The 19,199-nt window shown below is 38.8% G+C and overlaps 1 protein-coding gene and 1 long non-coding RNA gene across 3 annotated transcripts; one reads left to right on the top strand and one right to left on the bottom strand.

Annotated features, from left to right (window-relative positions):
- Positions 1–1,461: 1,461 nt before the first annotated feature.
- Positions 1,462–18,900, top strand: LOC137192295 (interferon lambda receptor 1-like). Of its 2 annotated transcripts, XR_010930554.1 has the most exons (9): positions 1,462–1,602; positions 2,576–2,715; positions 3,514–3,643; positions 4,833–5,005; positions 5,569–5,717; positions 6,509–6,668; positions 7,839–7,954; positions 15,351–16,473; positions 16,514–18,900. XR_010930554.1 is itself a non-coding variant. In XM_067602858.1 (8 exons), exons 2-8 carry the CDS (start codon positions 2,667–2,669, stop codon positions 16,101–16,103), a joined length of 1,530 nt encoding a protein of 509 aa, XP_067458959.1. In that variant the 5' UTR covers positions 1,462–1,602; positions 2,576–2,666; the 3' UTR covers positions 16,104–18,900. The 2 variants fall into 2 exon arrangements, 1 of the variants encoding a protein (XP_067458959.1); XM_067602858.1 differs by having other exon boundaries at positions 15,351–18,900.
- On the bottom strand, positions 13,451–19,150 carry LOC137192297 (uncharacterized). The gene is made up of 3 exons (XR_010930555.1): positions 19,012–19,150; positions 15,558–15,864; positions 13,451–14,060 (listed from the first exon to the last, which is right to left on the bottom strand). It is a non-coding gene; the product is annotated as an uncharacterized lncRNA (long non-coding RNA).
- Between the last annotated feature and the right edge of the window lie 49 nt (positions 19,151–19,199).

The following is a 19,199-nucleotide window of genomic DNA, read 5'->3' as shown; positions in this document are numbered from 1 at the left end:
TTGGGCTCCTGACTGTTGTTTTAAGACACACTTGAAAAATTGTGAACCTGTCCTTTAAAATGAACTCACTTCATGGGAAAAAAAAATGACATCTGACCTCATATACAATCCTAAACAATATTATACATCAGTTTTATTCTTATATGAATTAAAAGAAATAAGCATGCAGGTACAAAATGTTAGTTGCTGTTCTGAAGTCAAGTTTTAGTCTTCAGTTCCTGCCTTGCTGTTTTCTAAACAACAGGAAGGAAACCTGGATGACTAACTCACCAGGAGGACAATCTCCTCACCGCCGCTTCCACTAGGTCACGTGATTTCTCATCAGTGATGCTGCCTTCAGGAACCGCCGGACAAAATGGACCTCTGACGGAGGCAGCCAACATGAAAAAACTATAAAATACAGCACTGTTGCGACAGTTTACCTATGTGTTACCTGAAATTGAAAAAAATATATAATTTTGACAGCAGGAGAATGTTGTATATGAAAATGTTTTTATGTTTTATATTACCACTGTTAAATTTGCAGTTGTTAAATTTTTTACCTTCTATCTAAACAACTAAACACTTTCCTGATGTGTATCCTCATTCTTCCATATGTATGCACAGATGTGCTTTTATGTGATGATGTTTTATCGTTTAGTGATCTCCTTTTATTTTCCTTTACCTTATTTCTGTGGACATCACTGTGTTTTGTTTTAACGCTGTAATTTAAAAATGCATTGATTATTCATATGTGGTTTTGCTGTGTGTTTTGTTTATAAATGTGCAGACAGTGTTAATCACTTTGTAAACATTTTTTTAAGTTCTGTATGAATAAAAATATTATTATTGTTGTTGTTATTATTATTATTATCATCCTCCCTCTGACTGATATATTATTATATATGACATCATTAGATTATTAATAGTGAAGCATCAGTGTTAGAGCAGCATGTTACTGTTGTAGCTGCTGGAGGTGGAGCTAGTTTACACTACTTTATATACAGTTAGCTAGTTTAGTCCAGTGGTTCCAGTGGTTTTGCTGAAATATTGGATCATTTGAACATTTATTGAAATGAAAGCATGTGAGAAGTTTAGAGGGAAAAATCACTATTTGGTGGAGCTGTTAACAACTCATAGACATGTGAAATGTGACCCCGACTACACACTGCTTTTTGTAAGACGTCAAAAGCCAAAAAGGTTGGAAACCACTGGTTTCATCTTTAACAATGTGTTGTATTTTAAAAGCTTGTTATATTATCCATTGTGTCAAATCTTCATCTGAAAAGCTGTCAAATAAATGTAATGGAGTAGAAAGTACAATATTTCCCTCTGAAATGTAGTGGAGTGGAAGTATAAAGTAGTATCACATGAAAATACTCGAGTAAAGTACAAGTAAATGTACTTAGGTACTTTCCACCACTGCTTATTGTTTACTAAGTGTTTCCTTTTCACTTTCTTTTCTTTTCAGCCGCATCACGCTGCTAAATTGGGAAAAGGGGATTTTTCCTGCAGGACCGTGAATGCAGCAGCGGCTGTTGTAACGGTGTGTGTGTCTTTGACGCTCCGAGTCTCTGCAGTCGTCGAAATTGATGGATAAACATGAAAAGCTCCCCAGTACAGGTAGCTGTAATATCTAACACATTACTGCGTGTTACGAACAGTTTGTAGCTTTGGACTCGTTATTTAAACTTCGCTAGTTAGCTTAGCTTACATGCTAGTCAGTTAGCTAGCCGTGTATACATTTCCGGCGAGTGGGTGTCTTGAGGGATGAGTTTTTGGGGCAAAGTTAACGTTACTACTAAGAGATAAAGTTATCTCTCTTTAGCGGCTCAGGTTGTATTTTTCTGAATGAAAGTGACGTTTAAGTTTTAGGCTTACAAAGCTGGTACACGGCAGGGAGAGTGGAGGCATTCAGCAAATCTCTCGTTAACTTACAGGATAGAAGTTAACGGTGTTGACATGATGTTAAAAACGAGTCGTGACTTTGCTCATTCACAGTTAAGTTCACTGTCAGATGGTGTCAGTTGAAAATAAACCCGCAATAAAGTTTGATTTCATTTTCACATTCATCGTATTCACGGCGGATTTATTGATTTTGGGTGTCAATCAAACACCTTTTTCCTTTTCTTCTTAAATGTGATGAGTCGATCTTATCCTGGGAAGATGTAACTGTGTCATTTTTCACACTTTTCTGACATTTTATAGACCAAATGATCAACTGAATAAAATAATCAGCAGATCAATCGATAATGAAAGTAATCGTTTAGTTGCAGCACTAAATCAAGAGCAAAATGTGACGTCATTAAATGTTTTGCTTTGTTTAATAAAACAATCCCAAATATTCTGTTAATATAATGTAAGAAATATAAGAAAGGCAGCAAATTCTCATATTAAAAACCATAAAATCTTTTGCATTTTTGCTTGAAAAATAGTTGTGCATTAATATTCTTTAGATTTATTAATCAGTTTATCGATTAATCATCGCAGCTCTAATCATTTTACATTCATTTGGCAGATACTTTTGTCCAAAACCTTTTTAAGATATTGAACTACTGATAAAAATCTCAGTGAGTCTAACTCTTTGTGATGACAGGCAGTGTTCATGTGAAAAGTGAAAGCAGCAGCAGCAGCAGCAGAGTCCGGAGCGGAGTGGCGGGAGCTGCAGCGGAGATGGTTTGGCTGTCATGATTGCTCTCATCTGGATGCTCACATGGCTGCCTCAGGTCCTGCCAGGTGAGTCCACAGTCAGGTGATGTTAGGTTACACTTAAACTACCCTGAAGCACTGCTCCACCCACAGTCAACACTGTTTTGTTTTGTGGTTTATGCAACAAAAAAAAAACCTGAATTACATTATAATGAGTCATAAAAGCATCAACAGTGTGATCTGTGTGCACATAAACACAAACGTGTCAGACCCTGTTGCTAAGGGTTTGCATATCTTCCATTTGGCTCAGCATGAAAAAAAAAAAAAGAAATACTGTACTTGTAATAGCTTATTATATTATTTACAAGTCAAATAACCTCAATGCCTCAATGCAAACACTATCAGTCAATTAGGCAACAAACATCATTGCATCTCAGATATAAATAGATATTTAAATATCCATTCAAAGTCACAGGTGACTTTATTTAGAATCGAACTTCTACCATATACAGTATATATACACCTGTACAATCTAATGCAACCCAATACAACAACTCTAAATTCTACATTTACTAAACTTGACATCATCAGAAAGGTGATAATTCTACTTTATGTATATTATTGAGGTGGTAGTGGATGGTGGTGGTGGTGTACTGTAGTGCATTATATTGAATGGTGTTCCTAATATTTTGTCCACTCCATTAACATACATGAGGGGGGCAAAGTATTAGGAGCTAAATGGGCTTAAAACCCAGCGTCTGAACCAGGAAATACAAATAATAAAATTTAAAAAGAGCTGACGGCAAGACAACATACACCCTTTAAGCTACGCACTCGATTTTGAGTTTCTTGTACTTCTAATATCCTGTTTGTTTGTGTTCCCAGCTATGAGTGAACTCCCCCCGCCAGTCAACTTGACCCTGACCTCCGACCATTTCATTCATATCCTGACATGGGCGTCAGCGCCAGGCACACCCACGGGAGTCTACTACCATGTTAACATCTCCAAAGTGACGTAAGTTTCACCTGTTAGTGTTTATACTTACAGCTGTGTCCTGAACCAGTCCGTCTCTGCCTTTCTGCCGCAGGCACTTCTGGATTTGTCAGAACAGATCAGATACAACAGGAAAAAGTTTACAGATGTTTGTTTGACACCCAAAAGATGTTTTGAAGAACTAGCAGCTGTAGAAACTCGTACTAAGTTGGAGTATTAAGTCTTTATCCATTTAGTGCTACAAGCAGGTTCATGTTTAATACTTAAGTTACAACAGATGCTCTGATCTGATAGTATTGAGACCGATACTGATCCAATCAAAGGATCATTTCAGTTTATTTCACCCTGGCGTATTTCCCATAAATGTGACTATTGTAAATAGAGCTGCAATGTTTAGTCAGTTACTTGATTAGTTGCCAACTATTACCTTAATCGCCAACTATTTTAATAATCAATTAATCGTTTTGAGTCTGTTTTTTTTTTAAGAAAAAAATGTCCAAATTCTGTGTTTTCAGCTTCTTAAATGTGAATATTTTCTAGTTCCTTTAGTCCTCTATGATCATAGACTAAATATCTTTGGGTTTTGGACTCTTGGTCGGGACAAAACGAGACATTTGAGGACTCCTTGTGCTGTGGGATATTATGCTAACGAAATGCAAACTCAGATTAAACTACTTCGATGGCTACTTTCTGTGTTTACTATTGGTCAGACAAGTGTTTGAAATAATAGAAATCATGTTTATTTAGAAAACCGTAGGAGACTCTCAGAGTTTTCCTCAGTACTGTTTAGTGTGAGTCCTCATTTCCCTGAATCACTATAACGGAGGTGGCGAGTGCAAAGTTAACATGATAACATGAGAGTCACAATAGCAACTTTTACGGGAAAACGTGAGGTTAAAATAAAGCAGAATTATCCTTTTTAAACCAATCATTTATCAGCCAAACGTCACAGATCCACTATATATAGTTTTCTGCTCTGCTCTGTGTATTTACAGCTGATGCTTCACCATTTTTCATGCGCTGTACAGTAAACAGTATCGTAATGTGAAGGCAGTGGTTGACCTTTACAGTGAAACCAGAAGTGATGACAGCTAACATTATCAAAAACTGAACTCCTCATCTTGTTTCTGACTGTATATTTTGTTGGATTAAAAACGAGACTGATTGGCTCTTTTGACCCGCTTCTTTTCCTCCTCTTCCTGTCCTGCAGAGGAACCTTTTATCCAGTAGCTGGCTGCAAGCGTGTCCAGCACCCACTGGTTTGCAACCTGACGGAGGCCTTCTCCAAGTATGAAGAGGTCTATTTTACCCAGGTTACAGCAAAGCTGGAAACACAAACCTCACGACCGTCCACCTACAAAGGATTTCAACCCATCAGAGACAGTAAGTGACGCTGTTCTGAAACTAGAAGCTGATGAATAAGAGGGACAGCGAACAGGAAGTTAATTTAAATAATGATCATTGAGTTTGAGAACATTTTACTGCTCTCTGTATCTAATTTATTGCAAGATACAAAACCTGCTTCACTACCTGAACTTGTTTACGTTCTGGCAACACTCTTTTGTAGTGTTTTCATGTCAAAATATTCACATTACATCAGGGGGGGAAAAAAAAGGTTTTGTGCTGAACGTCCCACATCAGTCAGCTGATTACCTGCTGGACAGACTTTTGTAAAACACCTGCAAGCTACAATACTAATGCTGCTACTGACCATTAGAAGATCCCTACATAACGCATTCATGAGCAGATTAGTGGCACTTCACTAAAATACCGTTTGTCTTCTGGGAAATGTTTGTAGTTCTTGGCTACTTGACAACATTACAGTGTTTCCTCTTGTCTTATTGCAAAGGGTTTTGTTTCTTGTAAATCACATGACGATTCCTCGAAGTGATTGTGTCATGCGGTGGAAGTTTTAGTTGTGTTTTGTTCCTGTGTCTGTCCATCAGCTCACCTGGACCCGCCGCTGCTGACTGTGACGCCATGTAACAGAAGTCTGTGTGTGGACCTTCAGCCTCACATGGAGCACCTGAGGGAGCACTATAACCTGTTCAGATACGAACTCAGGATCCAGAGCAGAGATACAGACAGAGACAAGGTAGAGTAGATGGACTCACACACACAGAGTGTTTTAGGTTTGTCCTGTTGTGCCACCATGAGACACATTCAGACCAAAAATATCATAAATAGAATTTAAAAAAAGCTGTGTTGTTGCTGCAGGTACAGGTGATTAGATATGATCCAGGAAGTCTGGCTTCATTTTTACATCCGTGTGTCTCCAAATTTCCTTCCACATTTGTCTTGAAACTCAGCTGTAAACTGTGTTCATTTAAAAACATCAGCATGGAGCTGTGATGAGATTAGAGGTGTTATAAGGAAAATATTAAAAAAAGATGTTGAACTTTCTCTAAATAAGGAAATATGATGCTTCCCTTTAGTTCAGTGTTCACTCACAGTCACATCAAATACCTTTTGTATACTGTCACGAATCGTCCCAGACATGTTTAACAAATACAATTATTATGAACTTCAGATAAAATAAAACTAATAATGTTAGTCAGGTAGGTCAGTGATGAAACTAACGAGTCCCTGGAGGGGAAAAAATACAGCAACACTTGCATGAATGAGGAAATGACTGTTGGTAATGTAAGCTGTAAGTACAGAGGATTTACTGGACTGATTGTGTAAAAGAAGTACAAAGAGCCTACAGAGAGGAAGGATGTCACAATACAATTTAAGTGTGACATTAAAAGATCAGTTAATGCATTTAAGGTTAGATGCAGCATCTGTGCTGCACCTGTTGCATGTTGTACCTCAACCTATGCGCGCAATGCTGTTCGTCCTGTACTGATGTCACGTCTGTCTGTGGTCTCTGTTGATGTTTTGCAGTTCATCGGCAACATCAAGCCTCTGAGCAGGAAGACTCTGACGGACCTGGTCCCTGGCAGACAGTACTGCGTCTCAGTCCGCTTCTTTGACGACCTGATCCGCAGGAACTCCAGCTACAGCCAACCTCAGTGTGCCTTCGCTCCTGACGTCTACCCTGCAGGTACAGCCCTGATGGTTTTTAATCAATATCTGTGTCTGAGTAGAGAAAATAATTCACTTTGTACTGTACATTTACTGCCAGACTGACTACTCACTACTAACCTTTTCTTCTGCTCCGCTCACATCCACCGTCACTTCTCTGCCGCTCGCTCTTTCCCGCTCGCTACGCAAACATATTACGCAATATCACCAATAGTTTCCTAGGTAACAACACGGAGGTTGACTCACGTTTCAGAACAGCGCCGCACAAAGACTCCCAAACGCTGTTGATTTCCGAATGAACGGATACTTGGCGTTATTTTTGGCATTTAAAAAAATAGATGTTTGGCCTGGCGGGGAGTTCTTGTTGTGATAATTATAGGAGAAACACTGATTCAGTAAACGTTGAGTACAGTTTACAGTACGGAGATTATTACGGACGATAGCATATCGACCAGCAGACTACAGCGCTACTAATTATCACCCGCCAAGCACCAAATGCGGGTAGATTTTCCGTTTAATCTCGGAAGGCTATTCGCCACACTGGCGGGTAAATGTTTGTACCAAAGTAGTCATGTAATAAAATATCTGCCCTGATGGCTAATGTTTGCCCCTGTACAGCGGAGACACACGCAGCACCATGCGTCTAAACAGTGAATCATGGCGGCAACTGTTTTCTGTTTCGTCTCAAGGATCGTGAGGTAAACGGTCGAATGCAGCGTTAAGGTTACAAAGTCATCCACCAGGAATGTGGGCTTGCATGCACGTGATTGGCCAACACCTTTTCCTCTGCAGTGTCACCCTGCTGCGTTTTGTAACGCGAAGGGTGATGTCAGTCTGAACGCCGCCTTGGTTTTGTTTCCCAACAGTTGTTGGCGTTTTCAGGCTTTGAAAACATCACCAGTAACATCACTCTTCACTCGCTGGCATGTCTCTCGAGTTTTACAGCGGCTTGTCGAAAACCTTCCCCAACATCTGCAGCGCTTTTATCGTAGTTTAAATATAATTTCATTTACCTCTCACTGTTCCTTCATCAGGTAATGTTAAAATAAAAATTGTCTGCCACTCGAACTTTTAGTTGCCTGTGATGTTGATGAAGGAATTGAAGCTTGCTCTACTATTACATACATTACAGTACAAGTCTCTCTCTGTGTGTGTGTGTGTGTGAATAATAGTGTTTTCCTCTCTGCAGACGCGTTGATCTCTAGTGTGGTCTGTTCCCTGGTGATGTGTGGTGTGGTCGTACTGGGCCTGCTGGGCTTCACTGGTTTCATCTGTCTGAAACGGAGGCCACTGCCAGCAGTTCTGGTAAGTTATAGTGTTATAATGGTAGTTATGGTGAAGTACAAGCAGTACTTTCCCCCTCTGAGATGAGAGAGGATTTAACATATTTCTGTGCCACATCTCTGGCTTAACATATATAATATACACAAACATCTTTTAATACAGAATATACACTGCTTTCATCTGTAGACGATACTGGAGAAACAATCCGACAGATAATTAATCAGCAACTATTCTGATAATCAAATAATCGTTTTTGTCATTTTTTTAAAGTAAAAATATCAAATATTCCCCAGTTCCAGCTCAGGTCATTTGTGGGGTTTGGCTGCTTCGTTTTCTTTTGTGTGATAATTAATTAAATTTTTGGACAGTTGGTTGAACAAAATAGACAATTTGATGGCATCATGTCGGTCGTTTTTCACAGAAAACAGTATGTTTCATAGTTTAGTTCGTTTAATCTTAAATATTGCTGGTAAGTGATTCACTATTTCCTTAAAGAGGACACATATTCTGCACATTTCCAGGTTTATATTTATATTCTGGGGCTCTACTGGAATATATTTGCATGATTTCCAGTTAAAAACTCCTTATTTATCTTCTACTGGTCCTTTATGCAGCCCCTCAGTTCAGCCTCTGTCTGAAACAGGCCGTTTTAGTTCCTGTCTCTTTAAGGCCCCGCCTCCCGATGAGCCCACTCTGTTCTGATTGGTCAGCTTTCAGGAAGCTTCTCCTGACTCTGGAGGCTACGTAAACAAACTACAGTAGCAGGATTTTGCTTATTTTTCTCCTTCTTTACTTGAAATATAAACTTTTCAAATACATTCGTACATGTTGGAGGTGAATCAGATCCAGAATATGTGAGTGAACAACGTGACCAACGTTAGCAACAAAGGCTACAGAGCGACAGCATCATGAGGAGGAAGTAGAGGTAACTTTGCAAACAAAGCATTAAGAGCAGAATGAAGCCCTGACTTTTGACTCGAAGGCGACATTTTTACATACGTTCACCTCAAGTTTCTGAACTTTGACCATCACAGTATATAAATGACAGAAAATCACGAAAAGCATGATATATCTCCTTAAACCTTATTCATCCAGTACTGTAGAGAGCTACTTTTATAATCTACACTAACCTGCACAGCAGATCTGTTGTGAGTTTACGCCTAATTCAAAAAAACCTGAACACATGATGTCAAATCACTGCAGGAACAGAAATAACAAGGTAAACGTGGATATACTGTCGTTTCTTTGTTCATTTTTACATCCAAAGAAATGGCACCAAATGCAAAAAAATAGTGTTGTACTGTTTCTATATTGATGAAAGTAAAGAGTTTCTGTGGTTTTAGATCTCATCTAAGATCCCCTGATATGTGACGCGAGTCGACAAAATATCACGATCTGATCAAGAAATTAAGATTTTAACATTTATTGTATGACTGAATATAACATAATCAAAGTTTCAGTGTTATTAACCATCATTGCTTAATATGTTTATAGAGCTGCAGCAATTAATCAATTAGTTCATTGACAGAAATGTATTATTATTGCAGTAATTGAATAATCGTTTTTAATTATCACTTCTTTTTGTTGTTATAGTTGATAGTAAAGTTAATTTCTTTGTGTTTTTGGACTGTTGGTCAGACAAAACAAAACAGTTTAAGATGTCATCTTGAACTTCGGGGAAATTCTAAGAAGAAGATAATCTGCAGATAATAGAAAGTGAAGATAATAATAAATGACAGCCCATAATAAGTCGATCATACAGTGAACACGGTGTTTTATTTGTGATTTGACAGCAACAACAGTTCAGCTTTTTCTTAGTAAAGCAACAGGAAAGAACTGCAGGCGGAAACGTAAAACACTCGCACGTTCAACACCGGCTCTGAGCTGTATCATGGATGTGGTTGATTTGTGGTAACAGAAGAAAAAAAAAAAGACAGACAGCTGCAAGCAACCTCAGAGTTTCTTCTGCAACAATCCTGCAACCCAACGGCTACTTTGGTAGATATGTTTTGTAGATACGTTTTTCTTCTTAGAAAAGGTTGAACTGAAAAGCGCCGGTAGTTCCTGGATGTTAGATGATCAGAAAAGTAGAGACGCTTTGCAAAAAAAAAAAAAAAAAGCCTTTCAGAGTTCAATACATGTGAGTCAAAATAAAAGGATGAGGAGTATTTGAATAACCCTTTTATGCATGTTATCTTGATCTCATTTTCTTGTTTTTGGTCAGCGTCAGCCGCTGTTTACTGCAGGTGATGTGTAGTGATTTGATTCTGTCGCCTTCTGGGTGAGAAAAACAGAATAAAACTGAAAACGATTTGAGAATTTTCTAATATAAGTATCAAAAACAGCCAGAGCGTGTCACCTCTGTGAAATCCCGTTTGATGTTTCATACTGTGTCAAACGGCGCGCTAGCTGTGAGTCAGGATCATTAAACATCCCCAGTCTGAGAGACATGTAGTAAACCGCTGGGCGGTTGTTTCTCAGGCACACTGAAAACCACCAAATATGTTTTTTAATATGTTTTGTTTGTTAAATTGTTTTGACAGTTTTAGGGTTGTATGTGAAGGCAGATGTCATAATGAGAGCTGTGTGTGAGAGCTAATAGTCACAGCAGCATTTTAATGCGTTTTTATCAACAAATGATGATATTCTAGTTGAACCAAAGTGCTGTTATCTGTTCAGGTCAGATAGATGATGATGATGATGATGTTATGTACCTGTGTTATACATCATATAACAGCCTCGTTTTAACAGTCGTCCACTGAAGATATTAGATATAGGTTATGAGGAGTTGTAAACAAAACTTTATCTTTCCTTTGGTGGCCAAGTAGTTTCCACTGTGCTCAGAAAAATAAAGGTCTTTAACTTTTATTTTGTAGACTAACGATGACAGACGAGGGTCACACTCACACACTATCGGGCAAAACGTTTCGGGCCGTCCAGCCTTCATCATCGTCACAACCAGGCGGTATAGAGAGATGCCTTTTTAATTAGCAAACACACAGCTGATCCATTTTAATGACAATCAGACGATCAGCAGCGGAACAATAAAGAAGGTGGAAGCTAGTTCAGGCCTGCAGCTAACGATTAATCTGTCGATTAGTTGTTTGGTCTATAAAACAGTGAAAGTATTTTGATAATTGATTAATCATTTGTAGTATTTTCTTAGGGGAAGAAAAAGTCATAAATATCTGATTCAGCCTCTCAGATGAATTTAATATAATACAAATTCATATTTTCTTGTTTCGTTGGTCTTCACTGATAATAAACTGAATATCTTTGGGACAAAACACGACATTAAAGGACGTCGCTTTGGGCATTTTTCACAATTTTCTGACATTTCATAAACCGAACTACTGATCAGTTCATCAAGACAATAATCAGATTTAATCAACAATGAAAATAATCTTTAGTTGCAGCCCTAGCTCATACATAAATATAGTAATAAATATATAGATATAGATATAGATATATACTGTATATAGATATAGATTTAAGGTGAGCATAGAGAAACTTTCCTCCTTCAACAGATTAATGTGAAAACAAACATCCAGCTGAAGAAGAAAAACACATTTTTGAGCAGAAGGAGCCTTTAAGGAATCATTCAGAGATGTCTAGAGATATAAAGTATAAATGTTATCACTCAGCATTTTGCTCATGCAGTGTAAAAATGATGAAAAATGTAGGTAAGACCGAAAATGATTGTAATGAATTGCTGCCGCATTTTGTAAATGCCGTTATGATTAATTACTGACGGTAATTAATATGTGAAAACACAAAAAAAATGAGACTATTATTCACTCGATAGTCACCAGTAACTTTTGAAACCTTCGGTCCTCATCATCATCAGCTTCATTCGGCGCCTGCGATAGAAGAGCTGTTACAGCGTGGGCGTCGTTTACAGTTAACCTTTTATTATTTGTGGCGTTGGTCTGATGCGAGGGGGGATTTGAACACGCTTTTTTATAAAATACTGTGTGGTTTCATGTTCCATTATTAATGGCCACAAGCTCAACCAGAGTGCCACCAAGACACTGAGGGGTTTTTCCCCTTCATACAGAGATTGTATGTGGTCAATAAATTAAGCGTGTAATTCAGAGGGATGCGAGGCTCGCGGTTGCTCACCAACTGTCTCCTTTCCAAACACATCTATGCACCCAGCAGTTTGTGGAATCTCACTTCCTTTTAATTTGATTCAGCAACATTTCCACCGCTGAGAAACAAAGCACACAGGAAAAAGTAAAATTTGGTTAAATGTCAGAACATGTGCATACGTGTGAACATCTGTCAGCAGTCTGAAAGGTTGATGTCTGGCTGTCTGATGACAGCCGAGCGTCCGTTCTGTTTATTAACCTCCATGAAACACAGTTCAGGTTCAGCTCGTTGCAGTAACTGATGAAAAGTGTGAAAACTTCAACATCTGATGAAAATATCTTTCCAAACTGGTTGAAAAGTAAGAAAATTAGGGCTAAAAGGACTTGTTGATCAATAATTGTAATATTAAAGTCATTTATTCTCTCAAAATGCCAAATATTTGTAGGTAACAGTTTCTCTAACTAGGGATGCACGATATTATCGGCTCGTCATCGGTATCGGCCGATATAAGCTCTAAAATGAAATATCAGCATCAGCCCGAAATGAACATTTTCTGCCGATTATGAGAGGCCGATTTGTCGCCTTCTCCTCCGCCGCCTGACTGTGCTTCCCTCCACGGACTGTTTCACCCTGACGGTCCCGGTGTTTCCTCCGCAGGCTGCACTTCACTCAGCCGCCCGTCAGACCCGCTGCTTCTTCTAGCGGAGGCTAGCTGGCTGTGCTTCCCTCCGATCATGCTGTGGCTAACGCTCCGCTAGCCTCTCAGCTAACGTTAGCCCCGGCTCTTGTGTGTGTGGATCCAACCGGAGCACCGAGCCCCAGTTTGTTATTCAGGTTAAAGTGGGAGGAAGCAGCTGGTCTGATGGGCGGCTGAGTGAAGTGGAGCCTGCGGAGGAAACACCGGGACCGTCAGGGGAAAATAGTCCACGGAGGAGCTGCTAAGTTCGGCTGCACAGATAGGAAACACCTTGGTTGACAGGATGTACCACTCTGTTTGGAAAAAAATCTTTTTGGTTTATAATGGCGGTTGGCAACCAGCGAATCAGGTGCATTACCGCCACGTTCTGCTCCGGAGTGTGGACCAGAGATTAAATCCTACACATTAATCCTGTCTGTCTGATAAACTCAGTGAAAACTCTACTGCTCCTCCAACTTGGCAGGTTCATTAAAGTTTTAATGCTGAGCTCCTGAACTCCAGTCTTCCTCAGTTCTTCCTTCATATATTGTCTTTCTTGATCATACTTAGTACAATCTATGCTTGCATGTGTAATAGTCTCCTCAGCCAGCTGGAAAAAAATATGTGCATATATCAGTATCGGCAATCAGCCACGAGTTGGAAATATCGGCAAAAAATCCAATATCGTGCATCCCTATCTCTAACTATTATTGATTTCATTATATCTACAAACAGACATCACACTGGGCTCTGGGAACATTTTTTTCTTTATTTTTTGACATTTTTAGAGATTTAAACACTTTGAAAAGTAATTGACAGATTAACAACATATTACTATGATAACACAGCAACAAGTGTAACATTTCCTGATTGACAATATAATAAAATATTATTGATGATTCCAATTATAAGATTCTTATCAGCAGAAACTGCTGATTTGTTCAGGTGGAGGAGTCTGACTCAGGAAATGAGAAGACATTAGTCATGGCGTTAATTCAGGTTTTGTTTTGTTTTTTCAATATGTTGAAATAAATAACGATAAAAAAACTGCCACAAAATAATGAATGTGTGTCAGATTATAGCAATGACTGAAAGGATGTAAGCAGAAGGTCTCTCACAATACTAAAAGTGTAAATCACAGTTGTAAAAAGTATAAGTAAGAACTATAAACAAGACACTATGCTGATTAAAGTTAACTCAAGTCACGCACTTTGTACACAGTTTACTTTACTATATCTCCACCTGACCTTGGTTACCATGGAGACAACCAGCCTTATCAGTACAGCTGCATATCCAACCTCAGTAGACAGAGAGGTCATGACCTGCTGTTCCCAGGATAGAGAAGGACCAGATAACGACCTGTGGAACACAAATATTTATGACATATAACATAGGTTATGCATATTCAATAGTCATCATTAATTGATTATTAATTATCTTGCCTGTTAAATATTAGGAGAAGTAAAAGTACCAATACAGCAAAAATACTGCATGAAAAATCCTACTACAGTAAAAGTACATAAGTATTATGAGCTTGATGTAGTTAAAGTATTGCAGTAAAAGTACATAAGTATTATGAGCTTGATGTAGTTAAAGTATTGCAGTAAAAGTACATAAGTATTATGAGCTTGATGTAGTTAAAGTATTGCAGTAAAAGTACATAAGTATTATGAGCTTGATGTAGTTAAAGTATTGCAGTAAAAGTAGTGGTTTGGTCCCTCTGACTGATATATTATTATATATGACATCATTAGATTATTAATAGTGAAGCATCAGTGTTAGAGCAGCATGTTACTGTTGTAGCTGCTGGAGGTGGAGCTAGTTTACACTACTTTATATACAGTTAGCTAGTTTAGTCCAGTGGTTCCCAACCTAGGGGTCGGGCCCCTCCAAAGGGTCAGCAGATAAATCTGAGGGGTCATGAGATGATTAATGGGAGAGGAAAGAAGAAAAAACAAAGTTCTGATACACAAATCTGTTTTCAGTTTTTGGACTTTTTCTCTAATCTTTGATTTTTGCTGAAATATTGGATCATTTGAACGTTTATTGAAATGAAAGCATGTGAGAAGTTTAGAGGGAAAAATCACTATTTGGTGGAGCTGTTAACAACTCATAGACATGTGAAATGTGACCCGACTACACACTGCTTTTTGTAAGACGTCAAAAGTCAAAAAGGTTGGAAACCACTGGTTTCATCTTTAACAATGTGTTGTATTTTAAAAGCTTGTTATATTATCCATTGTGTCAAATCTTCATCTGAAAAGTAACTAAAGCTGTCAAATAAATGTAGTGGAGTAGAAAGTACAATATTTCCCTCTGAAATGTAGAAAGTAGCATCACATGGAAATACTCAAGTAAAGTACAAGTACCTCAAAACTGTACTTAAGTGCAGTACTTGAGTAAATGTACTTAGTTACTTTCCATCACTGCAAACAATTGATCAATTGTCTCTTGAGTCACTGATTATTTTTTCTCTCTTATCAGCTCAGCACTGTTAGTTTTATAGAACAAACAGGAGCAACACATCAGACTTTTCAATCTGTTGTTTAAAAACCAGCTAGTTGGGTTTCTGTAAATCTGATCTGATAGTTTTAACACATTTCTTTGTCTTTCTCTGTCTGTCTTTTCTTCTTCTTCTCTGCGTCTCAGACATCCATCCGTCACTTGGAGGAGGTTCTGGTCATCCAACTCCGCAACCCCTCCTTCTCTCCCCTCTCGAATATTAGAGCAACGCTGCCCTCTTCAGACGGAAAGAGGAGCAGTCAGACACCGTCAGACGAGAGCGATGGAGAGAGTGAAACGGAGAACACAGCTGGGAGCAAAGGAGGAGGTTATAAACTGCGGGGGGGCACCAACCTCCTCTCTGCCTCCTCTTCATCCTCGACATCTTCATCAGCTCCTTCGCCCAGCTTGTCCTCAAACCCCAAAGCCGTGCTTCTCCCACCAGACTTCTTCAGTCCCCAACCCGAAGCCCAGATATCAGCAGCCGTACTGAAACCAACATACATGGCTTCACTCTCTGATTCCCTCCCAGAGTCAGTCCACAGTCCTCCTGCAGACACAGACAGCTCGACTGTAGAAAGAATAGAGCTAAAGGAGGAAGAGGAGGAGGAGGAGGAGGAAGGAGATGGGAGCAGCCAGGCCGTGAATCTCCTCACATTAACTTTTGGCAGGCGTGAGGAGAAAGAGGAGGAGGAGGAGGAAGAGGAAGAGGAGGAGGAGAAATCACATGTTGACATTTCTGAGGTGGAGTCTCCCTTCGCCACCCTCATCCTGCCCTCACAGACTGTGGACACCGAGGGGGTTGCCATAGAAACAATTTCCTGCTCGGTTGTCGAAGAAGAGGAAGAGGAAGAGGAAGAGGATGCAGAGCTGTGTGGGTATATGAGGCGCCCAGTCTAAGGTGTCTTAAAGAAGTTATAGAGATCTTTACAGCTGGAACTTGTTCAGCTTTTGTCTTTTTTTTTTTTGTACTTTTATAAATTATATTAAATACGGAGAGACTATGAAGCGACGCACGTAGCAGCGCCGCTCATTTCCAACCAAAACCACCAGTACGAACAGATTCACTGTCTTCAGCTGCATCATTGTATACAGCGACTGAGAAAACATTAATACTGACCCTCCCTAATGCTCTGTCAGTGTCAGCGATGGGGGGACAAAATCCACAATCTGAATCTCAATCTGTTCAAAAATATATATCAGAAACTAATATGAGGCTTCAACCATCCAAATTAGTAAAATCAAGAACATATTTTCCTCTTTTTTTTTTGTAAAAATTCCTCCACTGTAGCTCAACAAGGGAAACAAAGTGGGAAACTAAAAAGATCTGTGGAAGATGTTTACTTGGCTGAAGCTTCATGTTAGATTTGTATGAGGATTGTAAAAACAGTTTTGATGTTCATTTGGGATCCTGACTGTTGTTTTAAGACAGATGAGAAGTGATTTTAGGAAACTTGGTTCATTCACTGTTTTTTTCTTTGTGACTTGTACGAATCATCAAATTTATTTTATGATCGGCATATTTTTTTGCAACAAATCCTCTACAGTTTAGTCGTCGCTTCAGTCACTCCGACAGCTGCCTCAGTGTCACCGTGCAGTGAAACATCACCTACTGTACTGTATAGACTAAATGTCTTCTCATCTAGAATCTGTGTAACTCGACCACCGCCCCCGTCTGTCTCCTGGACCACTTTGCTTTGCGTTTTGTGGCGTCACACCATTCACTTTTTATTTCTGTCACAGCACACGTCACTCTGATGACACATTGCCGGCAGCTGAATTTATGTTTTGTAATCGTTTAGCTGCTCCGCGGTTTAGACGCATCAAACGTGCACCTCCTCATGAGCAGGCGGCGTCGAGAGTTCGGTGAATCTGCCTCGTACGAGCGAAGCTCACAGAAGAACATGAGAACGAGGCCCGTAGCATTCCTGCCCTTATAGTTTCCTGTAAAGTCGTGCAGCCGTGTACATCAGCGCTTCCTCTGCTGCCAGTAGGACAGTCGAGTTACAGCTTACAACATAAAGAAATGAGTTTAATTTGAGCCAGAAGAAAAGCTACTATTTCTAAACCACAGCCTGCAAATGTTTGCACTCATTTGATGTTTTGATCAGCAGCTTGAGATCTACTTAATAAGGGAAGACTTGATATTTTAGCTTTTCCTCATGCAGGGACTTCTGGGCATTAGGAGATGGAATATGTACTGTGAAGTTCATGCAAAAAACACTTAAATAGAGTTTTTAGTTTGTGCAGTCCATAGTGCGTTTTTATTTTTTCTGCAGGGATCCGGCCAAACATATTTATTAATATAAAAACACATGGAGTTAATTTAGGACCTGACAGATTGATAGCAAAGGAAACCTGAACCCTCAGAGTAGAAGAATAAAGGCTTTGTAGGTACATGTTAGTATTTTTCTCTATCAGTGGTATAGTTTTAAGTAGTCTGAGTAGGAAAAATCACATTTCACCTGCTGTATTGTTCTTTTTTTACGGTCACCGATGATGATATTTAACAGTTTGGCAGCAGCTTAAGATGATATTTTAACTTCAAACATTCTCCTTCATCCTGCACTGAAAATCTAATTAGTGAAAATAGTTTGACGATACAAAAGAAAAGATCCAATCATGAGTACTGTGTTGCTTTTTTTTATTTTTTTTTTTATTTTTTGTGAATGTTAGAATTTGCCTCACATCCATTCAACTGCAGCCGACCTGAATATGTGATGATGTTGTAACTGGAGCTGAGACGATCGATTATTTTAGCGTCGGAAAATGGAATCGATTGATCGTTCGAACAAAACTGACAAACACTTGCTGCTTTTCTTGGACTCTTGGTCAGACAAATCAAGCGATTTGTATCTGTATGTCATGTTTTTATTTTTGTTTGTTATTTTTTTGGCATTTTTTTTTTGCCTTTTTATTTGACAATTGAAAGTGCAGAGAGACAAGAAACAGAGGCAGAGACCTGCAACAAAGGTCTTGTGTCTGTAATGGAAACACAGATGTTGCAGTTATTTACCAGTAGGGGGCCCCTAATGGGCATTTTCAACTTCTGGCATTTTATAGATAAAAAAAAAAAGAATCAATCAAAAATAATCAGCAAATTCATGAATAATGATAATTATCTCTGTCGTAGTTACTGTTTTATAGATTTCTGTTAAAAAGGCACCTTGAGATCATGTATGTTTACCAGATGATTTTGCACATGTTCAGACTTTATAGCGAGATGATGTTAAAAAAAAAAAAAAAAATCTCAACTATTTGGATTTCTGAACAGTTTTTATATGATCACCGTGTAAAACCAGGTCATTCCAAATGTAGTGACCCAGTCGTGGAAACTTTGGTTGTTGTACATGTATTTGTCTTCCAGCTGTGCACCGTTTATAATCAGGTTGAATTGTGACTGTATGGGAAACATCAGTGAATGATTGTTATATAGTTTACAACATACTGTATAGTCATATGGATACCATTATGTTTTTATTTTTCTATCTTACTACATGCACAGTATTATAATGTTAACAATGCACTTATTTGTCACACGTTGCATGAGGATAGTGAGGTCATGCATGTGTTATTGTAAGTATACAGCCAACATACTTGCCATCTGTATAACTGTGTCAACCTTTAAAACTCATGTTAATCAATGTTCAATCATATATATGTACTTTTAAAAACAAATAAAGTGACATTTCAGACATCTGGTTTTACCATTTGTACTACTTCACTACTTTAAATCCAACAAGTTTTCCAAACTGCACAGACAAGTCAAATAATCAACACCACAACAACAACAAAAACAAAAACTCACACAGATCAGACAGCAGGTGAGGTAGAGTGTGATAAGTCCAGCCCTGGATCACTTTCTGACTTATAACGGTGAAGCTTCACACAGTTAAATGCAGGATTTTGAAGGACAAAGCACAGGGAGGGACTTCTGGGGAAATAGAAACTCAACCCTGTTCATGCTATCAGTGTTGTTTCCCAACCCCCACACAT

Source organism: Thunnus thynnus, chromosome 11 (assembly GCF_963924715.1).
Source record: "Thunnus thynnus chromosome 11, fThuThy2.1, whole genome shotgun sequence".
Taxonomy (NCBI): Eukaryota; Metazoa; Chordata; class Actinopteri; order Scombriformes; family Scombridae; genus Thunnus; species Thunnus thynnus.
This window is presented reverse-complemented; position numbering and strand designations above follow the sequence as displayed.